A 22,348-nucleotide genomic window follows, 5' to 3' on the forward strand; every position below is an offset into this window, starting at 1 on the left:
TTCAAAGGATTGTGGCTTGGAATCTGCCACTGCTTTGTTATCAGAATTACTCTTTTGAATTTGAAGCAGAGCACTGAAGAAAACCACATTTCCATGCAGCAGGTGTGGTAGACGCTGTGTTAGCACTGCTGTGCGTGAACAAGATGCTGGGCAGATGAGGTATCTCCAGCCTATTCAACCCTCAATACAGGTAGCAGTTGCCATGATGGTTATCCTATTAAGGATCAGGAAAAATGAGCAGCAACTGAGAGCCACTGGTTCCTGGATGTGCAGCTTCCTCCAGGTCTGTTCTCATGATGAGAGCACAACTTCCTGTGCTACTGGTGTGCAGAAGCACAGCCATCATGATCCTGCCTCAATGCACCAGTAGGACACGGCTGAGCAAAACCCACTGCACTCACTGGGAGCACTTTCTTCTGCTCTTGGGGGGTTTGGCTCAGCCCTTACTGTGCACAAGAATTAATCTTTCCTGAAACCCTCCCAGTATTTCAGGACAAGGGCTATAACATCCTAACAGCCAAGCACGTTGAATAGGTATTCGGAGACCACTGAGAGTATTGTTTTGTTGTTGCTGTTTTAAGGGCTGCATAGAACAACTGACATCTTTCACTGAGTATATTCTACATCCCCCAGGGAGAAGAGATCTACTCTCATGCCTAAGGGTAACAGGGGACAGGACCTGAACCTTCTGTTGTTTGAGAGAAAAATAAAATTTCTCCCTTAACCTAAAGGAAAACCAGAAACAAAGATCTCAGCTCTGTGAGCAAATAATACATAACTACCCTCATGCAAGCACTGACAAGCAGGTAACGTAATTTAGGAATCTGCAGAACAGAGTCCAAATTAAGCAACTAGAATTATTACAAATGCCAAGTACATCTAAACTAGTTGGGGGGAGGGCAGGGAGAGAGGATAAGAAAACCTTTTTCTTAAGGGGGAAAAAGAATAATCAGTCCTAATAATCGTAGCACGTTATTTGAAACTATAGTGAGTTAAGACAAAAGTATACTTAAATAGCAAGTTAATAATGCCCTAAAAAGTTCATTTCTCCCTTATCAGCAGGGTGGAAGAGTAGTTTCTTTCCTGCACTGTTATATTCTCATGGGAATTCTGCTATACCATAATTAACAGTGACCCCTGGATCCTTTTTCCAGGACAATTTCAGTAGTTTCTTTATCCAAGATCCTGTTGTCTTTCTTCTCTGTGCTAGTACAAAGCCTACGCAAGACTACAAAGAGCTATTATGACAGGAAGAAACAAAAGGATAGTGAGAAATTTGTAATATTTTTTTTCCTTAAAAGGCTTTAAAGAAAGAGTACTTAATTGTCAGTCATCATAATCTACTGTTCTCTTAAAGTCTTTGCATCATTTAGGCTAAATTCTGCAGCTCTGGGACATGGGGGCTGAAATTTGATCTGTATTGCTGGTTGCCACTGCCTACTCAGTGTCTCACCAACTCCTAGAAGGAACAAAGTTCCTCCACAGGGACTACAAGGAGTATAAAAAACTATAGCTATCAGAAAGTTACTACACGTGTTTCTAAGTATTTCTGTAAGCAAGCAGGTGAGAAGATGGTGGGTGTTGGCCTCTTACAGGATAGAGTAACCCTAACAGTAGTGACTGGAAAATTAATACCTGAGAACACATCAGTAGTAGCTGAAACTACCTTCTAGAGCGGGCCCCAGGCTAAAGGAAGTGCTGCTATGTGGGGTGCCAGTTCCGTGTTATCCATGTACCATACTATTCGCTCCTCTGTGGCTCACCTTTTTTCTGTGATTTTCTTCATCTCTTACTTCTTCCATCCTCAGTCACACAGTAACATCCCCATTTTTTTTTTTTTAGTGATACAATAAACCCTCACAAAATTCATAAGATTACACAGAGTTCTCAAAGGCAGTGTCAACATGTGGTAGAGTTTAATCCTGCAAACTCCTCTGTTAATATTTGTTCCCTCTAAACTCTGGGTATGTTTTACAGTTTATGACTTTCAGTTCTACATTTTATAGTATGTACATTTACTTAAAAACTCAGTAAAATGTTCTGAAGTTTTTAAAACCCTGAGTTAATTATCCACAAAATCCTTAACTGTTTTACTTCCCTTAGTTTATTAAAACTGAAAAAAATCAGCTTGAAAGCTAGTTTGTTTTCTTAATTCTTTATGCTGTTTCACTCAATTATTTCACTCAATTTGGAAAATGAAATTAATATATTCAAATTTGTTCTCCATTTTCAGTATTGTTTGTCACTACTTGGATCAACTTTGACCTGACATACTGGACCCACATACAAATAACTTGAAATAGGTCCAAAGCTACTAACCCTGTTACATTGCTAAACTAAAGCTAGCCTGAACAGAACTTTGCTTTCATCCATCTCACTGCAGCTGCCATAAAATGCTTCCGTAAGAAATTCTGAGTGGACCACAACCAAGACAATTACTAGCCTATTACCCTTACTAGCTCAATTACCCTTCAATTAGATATGATTCCCTGTGGGAATGGAATCACTAACTACAGTACTATAACAACAACCTATAAAAGATCACACTTCAACAATGAATCACATTATACTACCAATACAAGTCAGTATCAGCATAATTCCCCGCAAACCGATGGGTCTTCCATGGGTGCTGCTTCACAGCCACCAGCTTCAAAGGTTATGAGGGGCTTCACTGTTTCAGGAGCATGAGGCTCTGGGACAGCCAACCATATAGTTTCATTTCATGGAGAGATTTGGTGATTTGAGTCATTTAATATATATTAAAAAAAATAAAATAAATAGTGAGAGTTGCTGAGCAACATGGTATCATTCCAGTTACAGCCACAGAACTTGCCTGCTGAGGGACTCCGGTTTTGAGTTCTTTCATGTGAAGGCTTACCATAGTTCTTTGCAGACCTGAAAGAGGCAGGCAGCTGACTTGATTAGATTCAGATCCTGGAGCAATGCATACTTTTATGCCTAATATAATGAACTAATAATTATCCTTGCTCTTTTAATATTATGTACAGGCGTATATATACACCTACGTGCGTGCTTTAAAACATCTAAAGCATTTACTAAAAGCTTTTCATTGCAGTCTATCAAAATTCTATTACTTTGTTGTTGTTGTCCAAACCATAAGAACTCCTAAGCTTAGGATTATTTGACACTTGATGAAAAACATCAACCTAACAAGACATCATACTGTAATGGTGAAATTTAGAATTGATTAATTTTCCCTTACTTGTTGGAAGAAACACAACTTCAGTATCCATACAGGCTCTCTGTGGGGATGCAAGGTGAAGGATTTGTCCATAACAACTAAAACACAAGCATCACAAATGACAAACCTGGTTCCATCACATAAGCCATTTGCGTTGTTTTCAGCAGCCAGTTTCTGTGCTTTTGCCCCTCATTAAAGGTTTCTGGAATCCTTAAACTAAGGAGTTCCTCACTGCCAAGTGTACTACTCACTTGGCTGAATCAGCCATGAATCACGAATTGAGTTCTCAATGGGTGGGAGGCGAAAGAGCAAGTCAACAAGAAGAATCTCCCCAAGCAAGCCCAGACAGGAGCACATTAAGCAAACACACAACCCATTATAGCTAAGTTTGAGTGCAACACTTGATTTAGCTCCCAAGACAGGGTGAGGTTCTTACAGCGAATGACTTAGCCCCTTTATTACCACATTTCATCTTCTCCTGTCACTGGGCAGCGAACAGGTTCCCGATGCACACAGTAAGCACTGCTCCACACAGCACTCCCTGATGCAATCGTTCATTGCCAGACAAAAGGGTATTTAGGCCTGGAAACAAAATGTTGCTCCACCATGATGTGCACCACCAGATAGCTCGGCACAGAGATACAAGTATCTGCTTTGAGAAGTCTGTGCCCAAGCTGATGTGCAACAGCATCACTCATTCTTCAGACTGAGAGAGGCGCTGTGCCAACCAACATCAACTGATAATTTGTCCAAATCACTGCAACTGGCCTTCTGCCAGGGCAGCTGTGTGACTTCAAACACTGTCAGCTGCCACTCAAGGAACACAAACAGCCTAACTCTGCCCTCGATCAAGGAAATCACCGAGCAACCTCTACATGCCAGGCTCCTTGGGAGCCTTGACCACCCTCATATCTGCTTCAGTCACCGGAGACCCCAAGGAAGTAACAGGCACTGCTTTCTCACACCGCTGATCTTCCTGCGGCAGGGTGCCAGCTGGACCTGGAGGACTGATGATCAACAGCAAGGCAGAACGCACGCTCCTCTAGAGGAACGGCAGTTCGCACGCTATGTGAGCAACTTCCTGATCAGTGCCTCTTATCAGACTGCCAGGCACGCTGTGACTACACCTTCATCTCTCCTTCTGTCTCTTCCACCATCCAGCCCCCAGAGCTCTGCGAAGAAACAGTGCTCAGCCCATGCCTAGCCCTCAACGCTTCCGGCTCTGCGCTCAGCCATGGGTGAGGGCCACAGCTGCTCAGCCACCCTTTGGCAGGTGTATCCTCTGACTGCAAGGTTTTCATTTCCTGTTTGTACCGCAGGCAAGTCGGGCTGGGCTAATCCTTCACTCATGAGAAACACTTAATGCAATAAGCAGAAACAAAGCTGCAAGACAGAAGCCTTAGGTTCCTGTATTTTCTCCTCTGTCATGCCTTGCCGTGCTTTATGCAGTGAGACACAAAGGTTCTTTGGCTTGCTGCCCTTAAGGATACCTGTTAAGTTTGATATTTGCTATCTCTGGGCTGAGGAAGAAGTTAAGGAAAGAGAAACCACTGGTTACTATCAGACTGCTGAAATGCTGGTGGCACAAGATCCCACTTCACAGCTGTGTTCTGGAGCCCCTCTCCAAAGCAGAGGGCAAACAAAATGCGACGAAGTGAAAGCATTACTTGCCATTCTGGCAACAGCACCAAGAGCCTGCTGACATCTCTATAGGAATCAACACCAACATTTTGCTTCTCAGCATTAAGTAGTACAATATTTACCATCTCTGTGTCATTCTCAGTCCAAAAGGCAAAACAGTCAAAGAATTAGATGGCTTTGGAGTAGCACTGTCACAAAAGTTTCACTCACTTTTCTCATGGGGATTTGTAAGGGACAGTACCGTTATAACTGAAAGTCAGGTTTTATCTTAGTTAAGTCAACACAAGGTGTTTTGAGGGATACTCAAGCATCCACTGTTGACAGCAGGCATTAAGAGGCCCATCATCTCCACCTGCACAGTCTGTGCCTTGCTCAGAAAGACTCTGGTTCCCTGATAGGACGGCATTCTGCCACCCAGTCCTGCTGAGCTCAGGGAAACTGAACCAGAGACACTCTGCCTGACACCGCTCTCAATGGAAACTTAAGTGTTATTATCCAGAAAGTGCATGGAAAGTTCCTCACTATAGGAAAACTGATGTACTTTCAAAGCACAGACATTTGAAAATTATCTAGGCTGTCCATCACCCAGAACCATTTTGTGGTAAATCAAGCATCACTTTAGCAGATGGCATAGCAGAAGGAAAATCTTTCTTAACCTCCAAAACAACTGCAGCTTAAGTCCTCAGAAATTTTCTATGCCAGTTTGGCAATTTAGAGATCTTTGCCCATCCTCTGTTAATTCCCTGCTTGTTGTGGGTCACTGATTGACATCAGCAGTCATGAGACAGACATCTAGAAAGACCACACTCTTTAAATGAAAGAAAATGAGCGTAACATCCTCCTAGGGAGGACACAATTACCAGTTCCCAAACATTCATCCTGTTTAGGATACTTAAAACACAAACACATTCACACTTCTCCATACATAGGCCAAAAAGGATGTCCAGCCTAAGACACGAGCACAATTTGTCAAGGCACAGAAGTGTCATTTCTGAACTGCATATGACCTCAAATCCCAATGTACTACGAGTAGTCCCAACCCCTTTCAATCAGGTGTGGTTTCTGCGTAACATCAAGTAAGACTACGTTCTGGCAACACGCCAGGAAATAACTTCAAGGAGCTAATCTCCCGAGTGAGCTCCAGGCACTGGGGAAGGAAGCTGAGCATGCACTTCATCTTATTTGCTATGGTGGTGCAGACTGTAACCTAGACACACAGCTCTAGCCTGCCAACCTAAGCTTACTACCAGTTTATCACCCCAGTGATTCAGTGGCCACAGAAGAATCTCTAGTCTGAACAGATAAAAAGACATCCTTTATTACACTTCCCCATTTGCCACTAACACATTGGTCACAAACCACTGCTATCAGACAGAAATTGCAAAACTGTCTGTTAACTGGTCAAAGACCCCCCCTCTTCCTATTCCTAGCAACTTGGGTTAGTGAACACTTCTTGAGAGGTTACCATACCATCGTATATCCTCATGTATGGGACACAGAAGATCCCACATACCTTTGAGATTCTGCCTTAAAGGTATGAGTGATACTTACAGGTTCTAACCCTAAAAATGCAAGACTATGGTGCCATAATTAATTTTTTTCCTGTCGGAAAGAAAAGAAAGCACAAGGACAGTCAATTATTCTCCTTATCTGCTGGAAAGGATGCAGATGGCTTTAATTTGCAACAAAAGTAAGACATTCCAGTGACATATCAGAAGAGGGCTATCAGTGAGTTTCCCTTGCTGAAGGCTGTTCTCAAACTTGACAAATACCTGTAACTCACAGGTGTCACCTGCCACCAAGATAGAACTGGGCTGATCCCAGTGTCGGTGAGCTGCAGTACTTTGAAAGGAGTTCTTAGTCACAGGCACCAAGAAAGGTCATCATTAATGGTCACAAGATATTTTTATTCTACAGAGCTGTGAATAAAGCCACCTGATCACTTTCTGTGCTTTACATCCATGTCCTAAGAAGTACTGAAGCATTCACTACAAAAACATTACACCTCTCACATCAAGACCTGTCTACAAAGCAAGTTTCTGAAATTGTACGCATGCACATACACAGAGGGATGTTACTGACAGGTATTTATTTATTAAGGTGTACTTAAATACTAAATACAACTTTTTGCTTTCCTACCATGATAATTCAGCTTCTAGTATCCTGAAGTTTCAGGCACCCGTTTGCAAAAGAACTGAGGAAACTCCACTGTTTCAGCATGGGATCTTGGTGCAGACACAAGCCCTTTCCCTGCTCCAGCTCCTGCAACTGCAAGCACCAACAGCTATATTTCAGAACACTGCTGAACAATTTAAGTAATTAATGCTTGTAAATTACATTATAGGCACTCAAGTAAGACATGAAAGTACTCAAGAAGCTGTACAGTGTTAAGTGAAAAGCATTATTAGAGTCTAAAAATACGTCATGTAAAAACAGATCAGACGCACTGGTAACAGTTTACCATCTGCTCTTCTAATCTATCACAAGACAAAGTCCAGTACTGTCTTTCCTCCTTTGTCGCCTCCAAACCCACACTTCCATTTTCCTCTAAAGCAGCATAAACAGCTACGGCTTCGCCTATCACATACTCCACTGTTCAAATAAGGCCCACCCTTTGGAATGGAATGCAAGTGTCAACAGGCGATAGGGCACTGTTATTTAGCAGGGTGTGGTATTCACCTAGGGGAAAGCCACATCCTTCAGCAGCCACTTTAATAACTCTGAGCTTTAACATTGTAACCGTGAGATTATTCCAAGCCATTGTGTTGAAGGGATTTTATTTTATTTTTTTTTAAGCAAACAAACAAACAAAAAAAAACACACATGCTTCTATTAGGGTGTGCATGAGAACACAAGTGAGGCCAGTGTCCCTGACGATATGGGAGCCCACGAGCAGAACATTGCAATGATGCAGAAACACAGAATTGGATTAAAATGGGGAGCCTCCACCTTCCCCAGAGGAGCAAGAGGGCCTTCTGTGTCACAGGATAGTTGTTTGTTTTCGGAGCAAACCTTAGATTAGCAAAACTCTTACTGCCTCGAGTCACTGGGAGCTATGTAAGGAATCTGGGGAAGAGGATGACTTCACCCCGAGCAAAGCTACAGGATCAAAAAAGAATTTCTGGTAAAGGAATAGCACAAGGCAAGTTGAATTCCTCCTCCATATCAGAAGCAGGTAGTCCCAGCAGACAAGGGATTATTTAAAATTTTGATTTCCATAACGTAGCCTTAAGTAAGAGAGTCAAATTCAGCCCTTACATAAGCAGGAGTGACTCAACTAAGACTGAAATAAGGCATCTGCCATCCTGAAGAGTTGTGGGTGTCTGAACAATAGTCAGTGTGTTGTACAGTGTGTTTCCTCTGCCCTGAAGGTAAACAAACGCATTTACAATCAAGATCCTGGAGATCCCACCTTCTTTAGAAGCACAAACATCAATTGCCAATTATTAAGAAGCTAACCCAACTAAAAATAAACAGGGTGTATCTTATGCATAGACCATTTATCTACCAAAACTTTTACCTTACAGTAAAAGAGACAAAAACCAACCCATGAGCTTAAGATTTTCATGCTCTTAGATCCTAGCAACAGAACCGCAAGCCATACTCCTCCATCTTGCACAACCACCTACACCAGCCTCCCGAAATATGGAAGCAGCAGCAGCTTCTGTGCCAGATTGGACACAGGCAGCAGAACCCCAAAGCAACCAACATCAGTACACCAGGGCTCAGCAGACAACAAGATGGACAACGTTTGAAATGTCATTTGCCTGTGCTTTATTGCTTGCAGTGCACACAGGGACAGACCATGTAGAAAAAGTTACTTCACAAGCAGCCTGATTTTTTTGCCTTGTCTGCTGTTTTTCTTGAGGAATGCAACATAAAAAGAATTGGCGATTGTGCTATGTTCATTCCACTGCCATCCCTCATCTCTGACAGGACTGCCATCTATACAGTCAGAGGACTGAGATCAAGACAGAGTTATGGCACTGGGAGTAGACACATTTCTGGAGATAATGTAGAAAATCCCCATGGATGAACAGGAGTGGAAAAAACATCATTAATTTTACTGTCATTCCAGTTTTACATTTGGAATGAGAGACCACGGTCAGGACATCAGCCATTCCTACTGCTGGAAAAGCATTTGTAGACTGTTGGCATACTGACGAACAAGCACAGTGCTGTTAGATGATAGCACAGGACTTCCTCCCCCTTGATCTCATTGCTGAAGCAAGTCAGTCACATGTTCTCTCTGGTCTTGCTCTGAACTTTGGGAAAACAAGCTATGAAACTGTTAGAGGGGCCTGATGAATGCTGAAATCCATGCAGATCATTACAGCAAAGAGCTCCAGAGAAAGTGCTTCCTAATGTATTTAAAATACGGCTTAATAAGTTTTCCTACTGAATGTCTCTGAGAGTCAAGGTGGCATCACAAGCAAGTCATTGGCAAAAGCACCTAGAATTCAGGAATCCCCGCCTTAATCCCCTCTCACAGGACCTTCATCAGAATGGTACAATCTGGCCTGAAACAAGGACAAGGAAAGCAATGAGGTTCCTTATCTGAATTCCCCAGAGCAAGACAACAGACCATATTCAATTATCAGCCCCAAATTCCGACACTCAGCATTTTGCAGTATGAGAAGTGAAAGCTGGAGCGTAGGAAGGTTTCCAGTTTCCTCAGATTACGTTCTCCTCTCTGAACAAAGCTGACCCTTTCTAGAGACGGTGTTGCTGTTCCTGCAGAACACGCATGGGTGAGAAAGGCTGAGGAAGGAGCCCACAGCAAGCAGAGCTTATCGTGATTAGAACATTCAGGTCAAGTGCACTTAGCCAACAACCCACTCAAACCCCACAGAGAGATAATAAACAGCCAATCTGCATGCACGAGCGCTATTCACACAGATTTTATCCTGTCACTGCATCATGCATGTAAGCATACAGTGATGGAGAAACAGAGACCACCTTTTAACTCTTGCTCTAGCTCTGCCTCTTTCAGAAGATCAGGGTCTCAAACCCAAGATTTCCTGTACAGCTACTAAAGCAGCAATGCACAAGTAGTTTCTCTGCTTCTGCATGTCTCATTCTGCTGAGAATTGCTCTAAGTAATTCACATCAAAGAAGGACAACATTTTTTTTTTTTTGCTTCAGACTGAACATTTCCAACAAAGAGTTCAACTGTTTCCAAGGCTAGAAAATGATACTTTTTAAAATCACACTAAAAAATCTCTGATGAATCCTCTGAAAATCCTTTTATCCTTTAATTTTGAGGAAGGAGCCTGAAGTCTGGCAAGAAGAAAGCATTCAAGGCACGAGCAAGCCATGGGAAAAGCCAAAGTCAACCTGAATCTGTGGAACTATAAGAACCTCAGCTTCATTTGCAGTAGACATGCAACTTTACAAGTTACGTTCTGAGAAGGTTGTGGGCACAGCACACACAAAGGGATTGATGGAGCTCAGCTGTGAAGAGTGCAGTCAGCACCCCACTCTTCAGACACAGTGGAGCTTGAGCGTGCTCAGCTGTGCATGCAGCAGTTGTATCCAAGGCTTGCCCAATACCAGAGGGCCATCTCACAGAGCACAAAGATCCTCTCCAAGCACAGCCCTCCTGCGAGAGCCCTCTTTAGCACAAGCACATGAAACGCAGCAGTCATCTCTAGTGCTCTGAGTACGTAGTACGAGGAGTCATCCTCTCATGCCTTCAAGTGATCTAGCTTATGGGCAGACACCATGGCAGGTAGCTGCAGGATTCAAGCGTGGGCTAGTTGAGAGCAAAACTTTGAAAATGAGGGAGGTAAGCAGTTATGGTAGCTACAGGACAGGAACAGGTATATGAAATAAAAGAATTAAAGTGACTGCAGTCTGGGCATAACAACATCCTGCAGTCTTTAGTTACAAGCAGGCAGAATTCTTGATGCATGCAATGCATGACTCTTAACTAATAAGCAGCTATTTTATATTTCAGCAAGACTCAAAGGACAAGCTACAGTTGCACAGTGAAGGCACGTGTTGCAGGATCTCAGTTTCTTCACAGATAGGTATGCAACAAGTCAGGCAGAAGATCACAGGCCAGAAAGACTAACTTCCTGATTTAACATAGCTGAATGCTTATCGGGAACTGCTCGCTTTAGTGTCCCTGTAAGAGACTAGAAAAGTTATTTATGCAGACTTTCTCCATAATCACTAAATGTATTTCTCTATTGCCCAACTTGAGAATATAGGACTTGTTAGCAGAAAAACTGGGTATTTGTGCCTGCAACAGAAGTTAATGAGAGCTCCTCTACAACACTGTTCAGCATTGTGAAACAGCATTGTATGATGCTAGGTATTAGCAAAGAAAAACAACTGAAACTGGGCTTTCAAAATTAGTGGACACTTCACATTAACAATATTTTCTCCAGTGTTTTCCCTCAAAGATATGACTAAGGTGGCTTGCATAACAGATTGTGAAAATAAATTCATTAAAATTTCAAAAGCACTCTGTTACTGCAGCGATGGAGTAATGTGGTAAAGTACCACACTAACTCATTAACTGCTTTTCCAGTAGATTTCCAATAAATTAGGTAAAAATGGCAACTTTTGTTTACAATGAAGACAAAGGTTTAAAAAAATGCTTTTTGCAGAGTTGGGAATCATGTATTTACACTGAATGAATGGTAACTACTGTGTGTTGTTATGTAAAGACTGTATCATATGTTGTACGTTGATGGATAAGAGTTGACATGAAGATGATAAATTCCTTAAAAAAAATAACTTTTGAGTATTTAATTTTGCATTTAAAAGACATTAAGGTTCCAGTGCAAATGTAATCCTGCATCTGAATGTGTTTGAGTAGTGGAAGGCACTGGCACGTGACAGCAGTGTTTCATCCTCACTTCCTTTCCAAAATGTGTGCTGCACAGAGCACTAGAGATGACTACTGCGTTTCATGTGCTTGTGCTAAAGAGGGCTCTCGCAGGAGGGCTGTGCTTGGAGAGGATCTTTGTGCTCTGTGAGATGGCCCTCTGGTATTGGGCAAGCCTTGGATACAACTGCTGCATGCACAGCTGAGCACGCTCAAGCTCCACTGTGTCTGAAGAGTGGGGTGCTGACTGCACTCTTCACAGCTGAGCTCCATCAATCCCTATTGTGCCCCGCATACAGACTTTGAGGTGCTCCAGCACCTCAATGAGGGGAACTAGAAACACATATTTGATTCAGCGCTGCACTACTGGAAGCAAGCATAAATTAGAGCACAGGTATGACATGTAGTCCACGCTGAACATGACTGAGGAACCACTGCAGTGTTCTCAGCTATATGGAGCTGCTCGAAAAAGAGCTAAGACAGAAAGCTGTGTTATCTGCTGTAGCTCAGATTAACAAAGGCAGCTATAGCTAAGGCTGGGTCATCTTAAGCCAGGACGTGGCAGAGACCAGAGGACAGAAGCAGCTATACTAACGATGAATGGTGTTTTCTTACCATCACTGGGAGGAGAAAAAAAAAAAAACATTTTCTTTCTATGAACATTCAATATAATTTAGCAGGAGGTACCAGTTATGATATGAAAGACATATCAGCACTACAATAGTTTGCATTCTCCTTTGACACATCACTCAGCACAAGTGAGCTAAGACTTTCTTACACAGTTCTGCTACATCCCTGCTTCCTGTCCAACAGGTAAATCATCAGGTGGACTGATGATTCACACAGACTGCAGTGCCGGTTACACACAGACATACCACGCATCTATCCCCAGTCTTTATCACCACTGACCACACCTCTGTTATCACAGTGGTTCAAGTATGGATGATGAAGACCAATGAAGCAGATTAAAGCTGAACGTGAGTGAAATAAAGGTAGTATCAGCGGGTTTGGGTAAACAGCTTAAAGAGTTTGCATTCACTGTGCCACCTTACTTGGGTATTTCATCCTGTAGATAAGGAGTGTTCCTGGATTCTGGGTTAAAGCCAAGCTCCCACAAAACAGCATCTGTGTCGTGCTTCCTACAGTCACCAACTGGCGTGGAGATTCTGTCCCAGGCTCTGAATCTGGATTGTGCCAGGTCTGTGACACTGCTTCAAATGAGCTGCCAATTGGTCTGGCTAACATCGTCCCAAATTTGCAAGGGAATGGAAAGTTTGGCAACAGGCAACTGTAGCCAGGCAAGATGGGTTCAGGGTGGGTTTCCCTACTCTCGGTCTTATTGCTTCACGTTTCAGAAAGGAAAAATTCATTCCTTGGGGGAAATTCAGTTTATAGATGTAAAAACAACCAAACACTTAAGTGCTATCCCCCAAAGCATTCTCCGTTACTGACAGAAACGAATCAGTTAAGCACTGGAAACAATACACTACTGTGTTTGCTAGTCTGACGCCAGATGAACAGGTCACCTCTCCCCCTTCCCAGTGCTTTCCCTCCTGTTTTTAGTCTGCATCACTGAATTCTGTACAAACTTCTGCTTTTTTATGCCGTCTTCCCCCAGGTGAGCTACACTATGGACAGACAATGCCGTCATGCCTAACTCATGAGATTTTTAGAAGAAGCTCTGTTAGTAGAAAAGGCTAAGAGAAGCACTCTATAAAAACCTAAATCTACGCCATGCAAGATCCAAATTAACATGGACTGACAAGCCAATTCTTTCTGCTTTAGCCTCAGCTTTCTCTGCAAAAACTACACTGACAGAGGAAGTAGAAGAGAGACAGTGATTCTACTGGTGCTGCACGTAAGATCACTTTTTGCTTGTGAGAATAGTATTACCTTTTGTTATCACAATTTATAGAGAATCACCACAAAATGAAGTGTCTGATGAACCTCAGTTCTTCTCGCAATACTCCTAAACAATCTACTACACATAAATATAATGTGCATTCTTAGCTTCCAGATATATTAGCTGTATTAAACTGCACCACACCATGACAATTTAATAAAACTGATTCACTTTAATGCATTCTATTTATAATAAACATTAGATGTGAGTTGAGAGGTTATTTTTTGTCTATGATACCTGATCCATTTATCACCTGTTCAATAAATGAAGAGTTCAGCCTTATCAAACTATTCTAATAGGTTAAGAATGACAGAATCCAAAATATACGTAGACATGCTAAATTCCCAAACTATTGCCCCAGCTCCTACCCTTATCCCTTTTCAGGTTGGCATGGGTTTTCACAAATAAATCTTCAACTCTGCTGAGCTGACGATGGCCTGGGAAAAATCTGCTTAAGTGTGCCCTCTTTAAATACAAGCACATCACCTGATGATGAGGAGTCATTACTTCCTTTCCTGCTTTCCACGTGTAGTAAGCACTGCAAGGAAGTTTGAACAGTAGAAGTGCACATACAGAGAAAGAGAAACTTCTATAATATACTTAATCCAACAGGTCCATAACAACAACAAAAATCTAATAGAGCTCTTCCGATTTTAAACTGTACACACCCAAGCAACATGTCACTTAAGATATGAAAAATGAAAACTATCGGGGGACTTTATTCAAAAGAGAATAATCTTGTAACCTGTAAGTCATTATTTCAGATGTATCGAGGGTGAGAAAGTCTTATCTGATAAGACATTTAGTTAATTGCCTCTCTCACAACTGACCTGACTAAGACCTAGCTCATTTCCTTCTAGATGAGAGTCCACATTACTAATAAACAGTCACTGCTAAAAGTGACACTGCTGATGTTTGTATACACTCCACCAGTTGAGTGTGCAATGGTGAACAAGCCGTCCTCAAACTGGGAGAACACTCCCAGGAGTTGTGACCCACTAACTGAGCGACACGGAAACACCTACTGCTGCTCACCTTCTATTTGCTCAGTGTATAACAGGAACATTTCAGTATGCAGGACTATCATTCTAAGTCAGCTTTAAAGAAAAAAAGACACAGAAAAAGATATTCAATTAAAAGCAGTTGATCCACAAGCAGCAACCACAAGTCCTGGTTTGTGCTGAACTTGTATCCTACAGTCCTGCACACTTCTCAAATTAACTACCAGTTGTCACTGTCCCTTCCTTATAGGCTTGTGCCAGGAACCTTCCCGTATCTCCCCACAATTCCCTTACCCTTTGATCCTGATCCTTCAGCTGCCCTAGTGTTTTCTACATTCCCTAACCTCACCAGCCCACAGCCTGGTGTAGGCCCTCCCATACTTCCCCCTGATTACCCTCAGGACAAGAGGCACTAATTACCTGCTGCAGCCTGTAAGCACCAATCACCTGGCTAGCATGCACAGGTCAATTCACTGGTTAACAAGTGAAACAGAAGACCCCTGCTGAATTCATGCTTCACCTTCTCCCCCAAGAAGAAAAGGTGTGAACTTGCCTGGGACTTCATCTCCCCCTCCTGGAGGCTGATTTTTGTGGAATTTTAAAGACCTCTTAAAGAAAACTTTGGGATGCCTATCCCACTGTCAAATTTGGATGAAACCTACTGAAATTGTTAAAATTAAATTGATAGAGTGATTACACAAGCTTTCTTTCCTTTGAATGTAGGCTAAAAACCCATTAACAGTCTTACTTATGTCATCCCTTCATTCCCATTCTTCATTTAAAAATAACAATCCTATTCCACTGCATTAGCTTACATAACCCACCCCTGAGCTGAAATACTTGAAACTTTCAGGCCATATTTGTTACTCAAGTGTGTCTTTATGTTTGTCCATTTTAAGGTGCTTGGTATTATGAAGAATAATAGCAAGAAGTTAGGTGAAAGGAAATAAGCATTCCTAATGGCTATCCCTCAAAGTTTCTGGACTGGTATCATTGTGTGCAAGAACTGAACTGCTTTTTCTCTAGCGAGCTGTCAGCCGTTCTCATGGTTACTGATCTAGGAATTTGCAACGACGGGTCACAGTTAGGAGAATGAGTATGTTATTTACCAGATAGAAACATGCCAAATAAATATTCTCCAAATCAAGGGGACAAGAGGCTGCTGTACATTATCATGCTGTTTATTCTCTGTGAAAACCACTTTTAAAGTCTCTCTGTCCCAACAAAGAAGGCGCTAACCAGACTTGCATAGTTCTTAAAATTGCTCGCTCACATAATGAAGACAAAAATACATCTCTTGCACTCTCTCCATTACTATAAATGGACCAAGGGGGCTTTCACTGACAGATTCAACTGCATATATACACTTTCCAGATGGTGTGAAGCAGCGGCAGAAAAAGCACACTTCCCATCTAAATGCAAGAAAAGGCAGGAATGTCAACTGTTGTCATAGGGTAAAATCTATCCCGTTGATTTGTTAGTTAAAAAAAAAAATGATACTTTTTAAGTTAACTACCAGGATGTGTGAAGCTACAGATATGATGTTACACAAATTACATGTACACCAACACAAGCAACTCTTTTCCACAGGGCAGCAGCAGAACAGGCTTCCCTCACACTTCTAACTGTTGGTTGTCAGAGCAGCCTTCCTCCGGGAGAGCCAGGTCAGTTCAGTTTCCAAAGCTGCTATGAATTACCATGAAGTGTGGAATTTGTGATGAGGAACTGAAATGCTTACCTACCAACTTTCTCTCAGCCGTGGGCCTGCCTAAATATGAACAGTGCTTCATCCTTGCAACACCAGTCTGGAGCTATACCGTAATTGTCAGCCACCAGCCCCACGGCATTTGCTACCTCAACAAAAGCCCCAGCACTCCAGGGACATATCCACGTACCGCGCTCAGCAACAAAACACAATTTAATGCTGTCACGATGTGCCAACTCGTCCACGCCAGAAGGCTCTGTGAATCATTTAACTGAACAACCGCCTGCCGGCCCAGTGCGCTGCCAGGCAGAGCAGTTTTCCAAGGCGCACAGCGGGGACAGCACCACGAGCCTTACTGCTGCAGTATTTAGGGCCTGGTGGCTCCTGGGCAGCAAGCCCTGTACGCAGTGACAGCTCCACAGTCTTCTGTGTTTCACTCGGGCCCTCAGAGGAAGTGCACACTTTTGAAGACCCAACTGGGTTTTGACTTCCAGGTCAACAAGAGAGAGGCCTCTAGCTGAATAGCCTAGGAGGGCCTTCCTCAGCTTAGGTCTCAAGTTCCTGCGTCTGCAGATGGCAGCCTTGAAGCCCTGATAACATGAACACTATCAGAACTTCTGCTCCCACAGTGGAAGACCTGGGCAAGTTTCCAAGGTTCCTGCTAGGCGCTAGGGAGCCTGGTAGGCTTGACAGTCCAGCAGTCCTGTGAGCCCTGGTCTGAGCTTAGTTGTAAGGTGCCAGGCTCCATAATCCTAACGTTTCCAAAGAAAAGTCTGAGGAAATTCTAATACAAGAGAAGCTTCAAAATGTAACAATTTCCCATGAATTAGGGAGCACCAAGTTCATTCCACTTCTGATTTCAATTTCATGAAGAAAATCTCTAACCCGTGTTCCGCTCTGAAAATGAACCTTCGTTTCCTAAAATACACACGCTAAACCCATAAATATGAATTAAACATGCATGTTTACCTCTAAATACTATCTTCAAAATACAAAAATATTCCTCAAGCTATACTAAAATTTCTAGTTAATTTCATATGTACAATGCCTGCCTTGAGCCTAAAGCCTTCCATTCACACCACAGGGACCTACTCATCCTGCCTCAAGATTAATTAGTAGTTTCTACTAATACATCCTGTAAAGTTGAACCCACAGAGGTTCAAGGCTCATACTTCTTGGCATGCTATGTTTCAGGAAAGAAACAGCATCTGTAAAGAGTGCACAACTGAACATGGGGCTGGCTAGTATCAGAGCATTGCCCAGTACCAAAAGACAGCAGGCAAGAACAATCCTGTCGTGGTCACCTCTGGGTACCAACAAGCCCAGGGGGCAGCCACTTGAGATGGAGAGCAGCATGCATTGCCAAAGGGAAAAGTGCAGATTCCCAGGATCCAAGCTCTCTGTGGGTAATGCAGCAAGGAAAGAAGGGATGAACTACACGAGCACGCACTGAGCAGATGAAAGATCTGGCCCATTTTATTTATTAGGCAGTCATAAGTTGTTGATGCTTAGTGCTGCCATTTTAGCATCCTAGATACAAGCCCCAACTCTGGCTTGCCACCTTGCTGCACAAGTGGTAATGAGACAACTAACAGCCAGCAGAATGCAGGTACCTGGTGGGCAGCTTATCCCAACCACCCACAGGTGTGAGAAGTTAACTCGACTGCTGAAAACATTCTACCAGGTGAGTGAATACCTACTTAATTAACAAAACATTCAAGAATACTGAAGCTGCACAGGATTTGGGAAACCTGCAAAAAGTTTTATAGAAGACAGAACTCTCATAATACTATTGAAGTTTTCAATGCCCAAAGTTCTCCCCTTGCACGTAAATGAACAGGACATTCAGAGTTGAAAACATTCATAATGTGACTATTCTTATTTGTGTATAAATTATTTATAAAGCCTTGTTTTTTTAATTTATTTTTCTTGTCATTAAAAGGTGAACAGAACCTTTATCGATTTTGCACAGTGCCTAGAAACTTCTTAAAATGTAAAAGAAAGTGATGTTTTTCACGTCCACTTATGCATGTCAGACTACAGGGAAAGAAACAGTTCTAATAAATAACTTAGGATTCAATATTGCATACAATACTAATGTACTCTAAGGTGCAAAAGCAAAACATGGAAGGCAGCGTGCTTTCTCACCTGAATAATAGTTTTTGCTTTAATTTGTGTTCACAGACAAGTTAGCAGGAGCTACAATGCCATGCCAAAGTTCTCTGCATTGCTAATGCTATCAGTAAATTCTTGCTCCCTACTTACCACGCATACGCCTCACAGTTTTACCTCCACAGAGTTCATTATCCCACCCACTCACCCACTGCAACAGCAGGGATGTTGAGTCAAAGGATCCAACAGCCCTTTTCCATCTTTAATTTCTATTCTTCTGCTACTTTCACAAAATCCCCACTTGCACAACACATAGTTCAGAAAAGAAAGGAAAGTTGTGATAGGCTAGTGATTGCTTCCCTCTGTACACCAGTTTCTATCTCAGGATAGAAAGTACAAATTAAGTAGTATGATTACAGATTTCTTGGAATGCAGTATGACAAAGTACAAAACTTTTTATTCCCCAAACCAGGCCACAAGTTGATGCAAACAAAGCCAATATTGCACACAGCATTTTAGCTTCTGTACTGTGTCCTCTAAAGTAGTAAACCCACAATTACCATGAGAAAAGTCCAGCTGGAGGTATCACCTACAACTAGCGTTACTTCTTGCTTATATATATTTCTTTCAAAACATATGTTCTGCTTGAAAACAATTTAGTGCCAATGAGTTGGCAGCAGAACAACAATTTAAGTTATGTTCTCGATAAATGTAGGAGGGGGAATTTGCTAAAGCAATGTATTTCATTTACAAAACCCCAAGGAACACATTATATAGGGAGTCAGGCAAATATATGTTAATGATCGCAAAAAAAAAGAAAAACAGCTAAGTAGATGCCTTTAAAAGCTCACTTCATGGATGAAAGCTGCCAAATTACAGAGGGGATTTACTGAGAAGAATGTGTTACTGCCAGAATGGACAAAAGCATGCTTTCTACCCATTCCAAGCTCCTCCCCGTCTCCTGTCATGCTCACAGCAAGAAGCAGCTCAAAAACTGACAGCCACAGGCTCCAGGATTGGAAGAGACAAAAAAGAAATACCTGCTGGTAAATACTTGGAAAAATGTTATTTTGAAGATCTAACAAAATAGACTAGGAAAAAAAAAAAAAAAAAAACTACCCACGAGCAAAACAACGCCCCCAAAAATTCTTGGGACAGCAAGCACAGTTTCACAGGAAATACAGCACACCTGAGGGGGTTTTAGAAGGGCCAACGCACAGAAGCATTTTAAAAATAAGAGCAGCAACCTGCACGGTGTGGTGCACTGCCACCAGCCCAGGACAGAAGTTTCCCGCAGTTTGTGTGGACGAGCAAACAGCAGTTCTACCCCAGCTGAGGCACAAGCCTCAACGGGGGACTGCTTGACGACCCCCAGGCACCCGACACTCGTGGGCGAGCCCCGCATGCCGAGCGCGGTTCAGAAGCCTCTTTTTTTTTCTTTTTTCTTTTTTTTTATTTTCTATCTTTCTTTTTTTCCGGTGTGTGCTGTCGTAGCCGTTGTTCCCAGCTACACAGCCCCCCAGCGGGTTGGCGTCCCTACCTGGTTGGGCTCCTCGCCGTGCTCTAGGTGCACGATGCCCTGGCTCCTGCCCTCCGTGTCGCTCAGCACGTCGTCCTCGGAGTCCTCGAGGAGGGACGAGGAGCCCGTGGAGGACAGCGAGGAGGTGGAAAGGCGGCGGGACTGCAGGTGCAGCGAGTTGTCCGTCCTCAGCCAGCCGCTTTCCGGGTGTGACGGCGGCGCCCTGGGGCTGCCCTGCGCCTCCTCGCCCTCCTCGGGGGTGACGGTGAGCCGGGGGATGACGGGCGGCAGCACCCCGTTGGGGGGCCGGCAGCCCCTCTTGGCCGGGTCGGGCAGCTGCCGGGCGGCGGCGGCGGCCACGGCGGCGCAGCGAGCCTCGAAGAGGGAGCGCAGCTCCCCGACGCTCAGCCGCGGGGCCAGGCTCAGCTCCGGGCTGCCGTGCAGCCCCGCTCGGGGCTCCATGGCCCGCTCGGCGCCGGCCGCCGGCCGGGCAGCGCCCCAGGGCGGGCGGCCGGGGGCGTGCATGAGGGAGCGCCGCGCCGCCGCCGCCGGAGAAACTTCTTTGTTGCTCGCTCAGTCCCCGGCCGCCGCTCGGAGCCCGGCGGCGAGGCTCATGTCCAGCCTGCCCTCCCTGGGCAGCTCTGAGTCAGCCGCAGCCCGGCTACCGCGCCCGCTGCCCCGCCGCCAGGGCCATGGGGGCGCGCTGAGCCGCCGCCCCGCTCCGCCTCGGCGCCGAGGGGAGGAGCGAGCCGAGCCCCGCCGAGCCGAGCCCCGCGGCGGGGAGCCCCCGCCCGCCCCTTCCCGTCCCCTCCTTGCCTTCCCTCGCCTCCGCCCTTTTGCTTTCGCTTTCCCTCAGGCGCCCGCCGCTCCCCGAGGGCCGCCCCGGGGTGGCGCCGCCTCAGGGCGGCCCCACAGGGCGCCCACCCCCGGCCCGCCGTTACCTCAGCCCTCGCCGCGCGCTCCAACGGCTCCCCGGGCACGGCGGCTGCGCGGCGCGCGCGAGCCCCGGCCCGAGCTCCCCTCGCGGCGGGCGGCTTCTGTCGCCCTCTCCGGGATCTCTGCCCCCCGCCGGCCGGGGGGCGTCGTGTCCGGGGCTGAGCGGGCGGGAAGAGGCGACTGAGCTGTGCTTAACCGGGCTCTGCCGAGCCCCGGGCTGCTGACATACCCCCGCTCCCCCCCGCCTTCCCTGACTGGATTTCTTCAAATAACCACACACACCCCTCGTCTCTTTACTTCTTGCCCGCCTAACTCCCACTCTACCTAAAATGTAACCGTGCTGGGTTGCGACATGTGTTGTAATTGTAGGTATTAAGGCCTTTGGAAGAGGAGCGGCGTCCTGCTGCAGGGTTACATCAGCTGAGATGATTAGTAAAATTAATAATTTTGGAACTGACTGCTAAAGTCTTCAACTTAGTTTTTGCTCATTTATCTCATTGTTTCCCTGCTCTCTCCCATCTGTCTCTCCCATCTGTTGTCTCTTGCCTGGTGCTCAGGCTGGGAGCTCCTCGGGAAGGGGCTGCGCTCGCTCCACACGTAACACGGTATGGCCACGGCTGGGCTCCTGGGCCCTGCCGTGCTGCAGATAAGCTTTTGATGTCCTGTCTTGCTGCATTTGGGTTACTCGGTTGCAGCTGAGTATTTCATAGCTCAATCTCAAAGAGTGTGTTCCCGTGAGGTGGCTCCTGAGCTGCTCTCATGCACAGAGCTTGCAAGTGCCCTGGAGCAGACCCAAAGGCAGTGGGGCAACTCCATGAGCAAAAATTCAGGTGTCTAGAGACTTTTCTAGAAGCAGGTGCTGCCAAGGGGTATGCGGTGGGTGAGGCAAGGGTGACAGCTACCCCAAAATTATGTACAAACACTTACCAGTAAAGTTTGGCAGTGCAGTATTTCACTGACAGAGGGACAAAACCAGCACAACTGTAGGCAGTTGTTCCTTCAAGGTAGACAGGAATAGTTTTGAGTTCTTTCTGAAAGAAGATAGAGTCACCGCTTTTATTATGAACTGCATAAGTCATTTCAAATTTTATAGTGCAGAAAGTCTTAAAGTATGACTAGGCCTCAGGCATACTCAGAGTCACAATTTAATTGAAAGCATGAATTGATGGCTTTCTAAGAATACTCTCAGTGAAAAATTTACAGTTACAGCAGAAAACGCAGTATCCAGTTTAAAATGGTTGTGGAAGATTACACATGCACAAGCTGGGCCCACTTAACTCATTTCTGTACCTGTGACAGCAGCTGTCTGTAGACGAGCAAGATAGAAAAAGAGTTTATGCAGAGGACAGAGGTAGGTGCAGGTTTCCACAGGCCAAGCAGGTGGAAGGACAGCTCAGCTTCCACTGAGCTGCGGCTCACTGCTGATTCTGCAACTGCAGGATTATGCTGGGTCTATGATTAGGAAACCGGCCAGTTAAATGGTTTCCCTAT

The 22,348-nt window shown here is 44.5% G+C and overlaps 1 protein-coding gene across 1 annotated transcript in view; it reads right to left on the reverse strand.

The window, feature by feature from the left end:
• ITPKA (inositol-trisphosphate 3-kinase A) overlaps positions 1-20,767 on the reverse strand; it is a 37,474-nt gene extending 16,707 nt beyond the window's left edge. The window contains exon 1 of the mRNA XM_035327387.1: positions 19,943-20,767. Coding sequence (XP_035183278.1) covers positions 19,943-20,446 — 504 coding nt within the window. The 5' untranslated portion in view covers positions 20,447-20,767. The remainder of the gene's footprint in view (positions 1-19,942) is intronic.
• Between the last annotated feature and the right edge of the window lie 1,581 nt (positions 20,768-22,348).

This window comes from Oxyura jamaicensis, chromosome 5 (assembly GCF_011077185.1).
Source record: "Oxyura jamaicensis isolate SHBP4307 breed ruddy duck chromosome 5, BPBGC_Ojam_1.0, whole genome shotgun sequence".
In the NCBI taxonomy this organism is placed as follows: Eukaryota; Metazoa; Chordata; class Aves; order Anseriformes; family Anatidae; genus Oxyura; species Oxyura jamaicensis.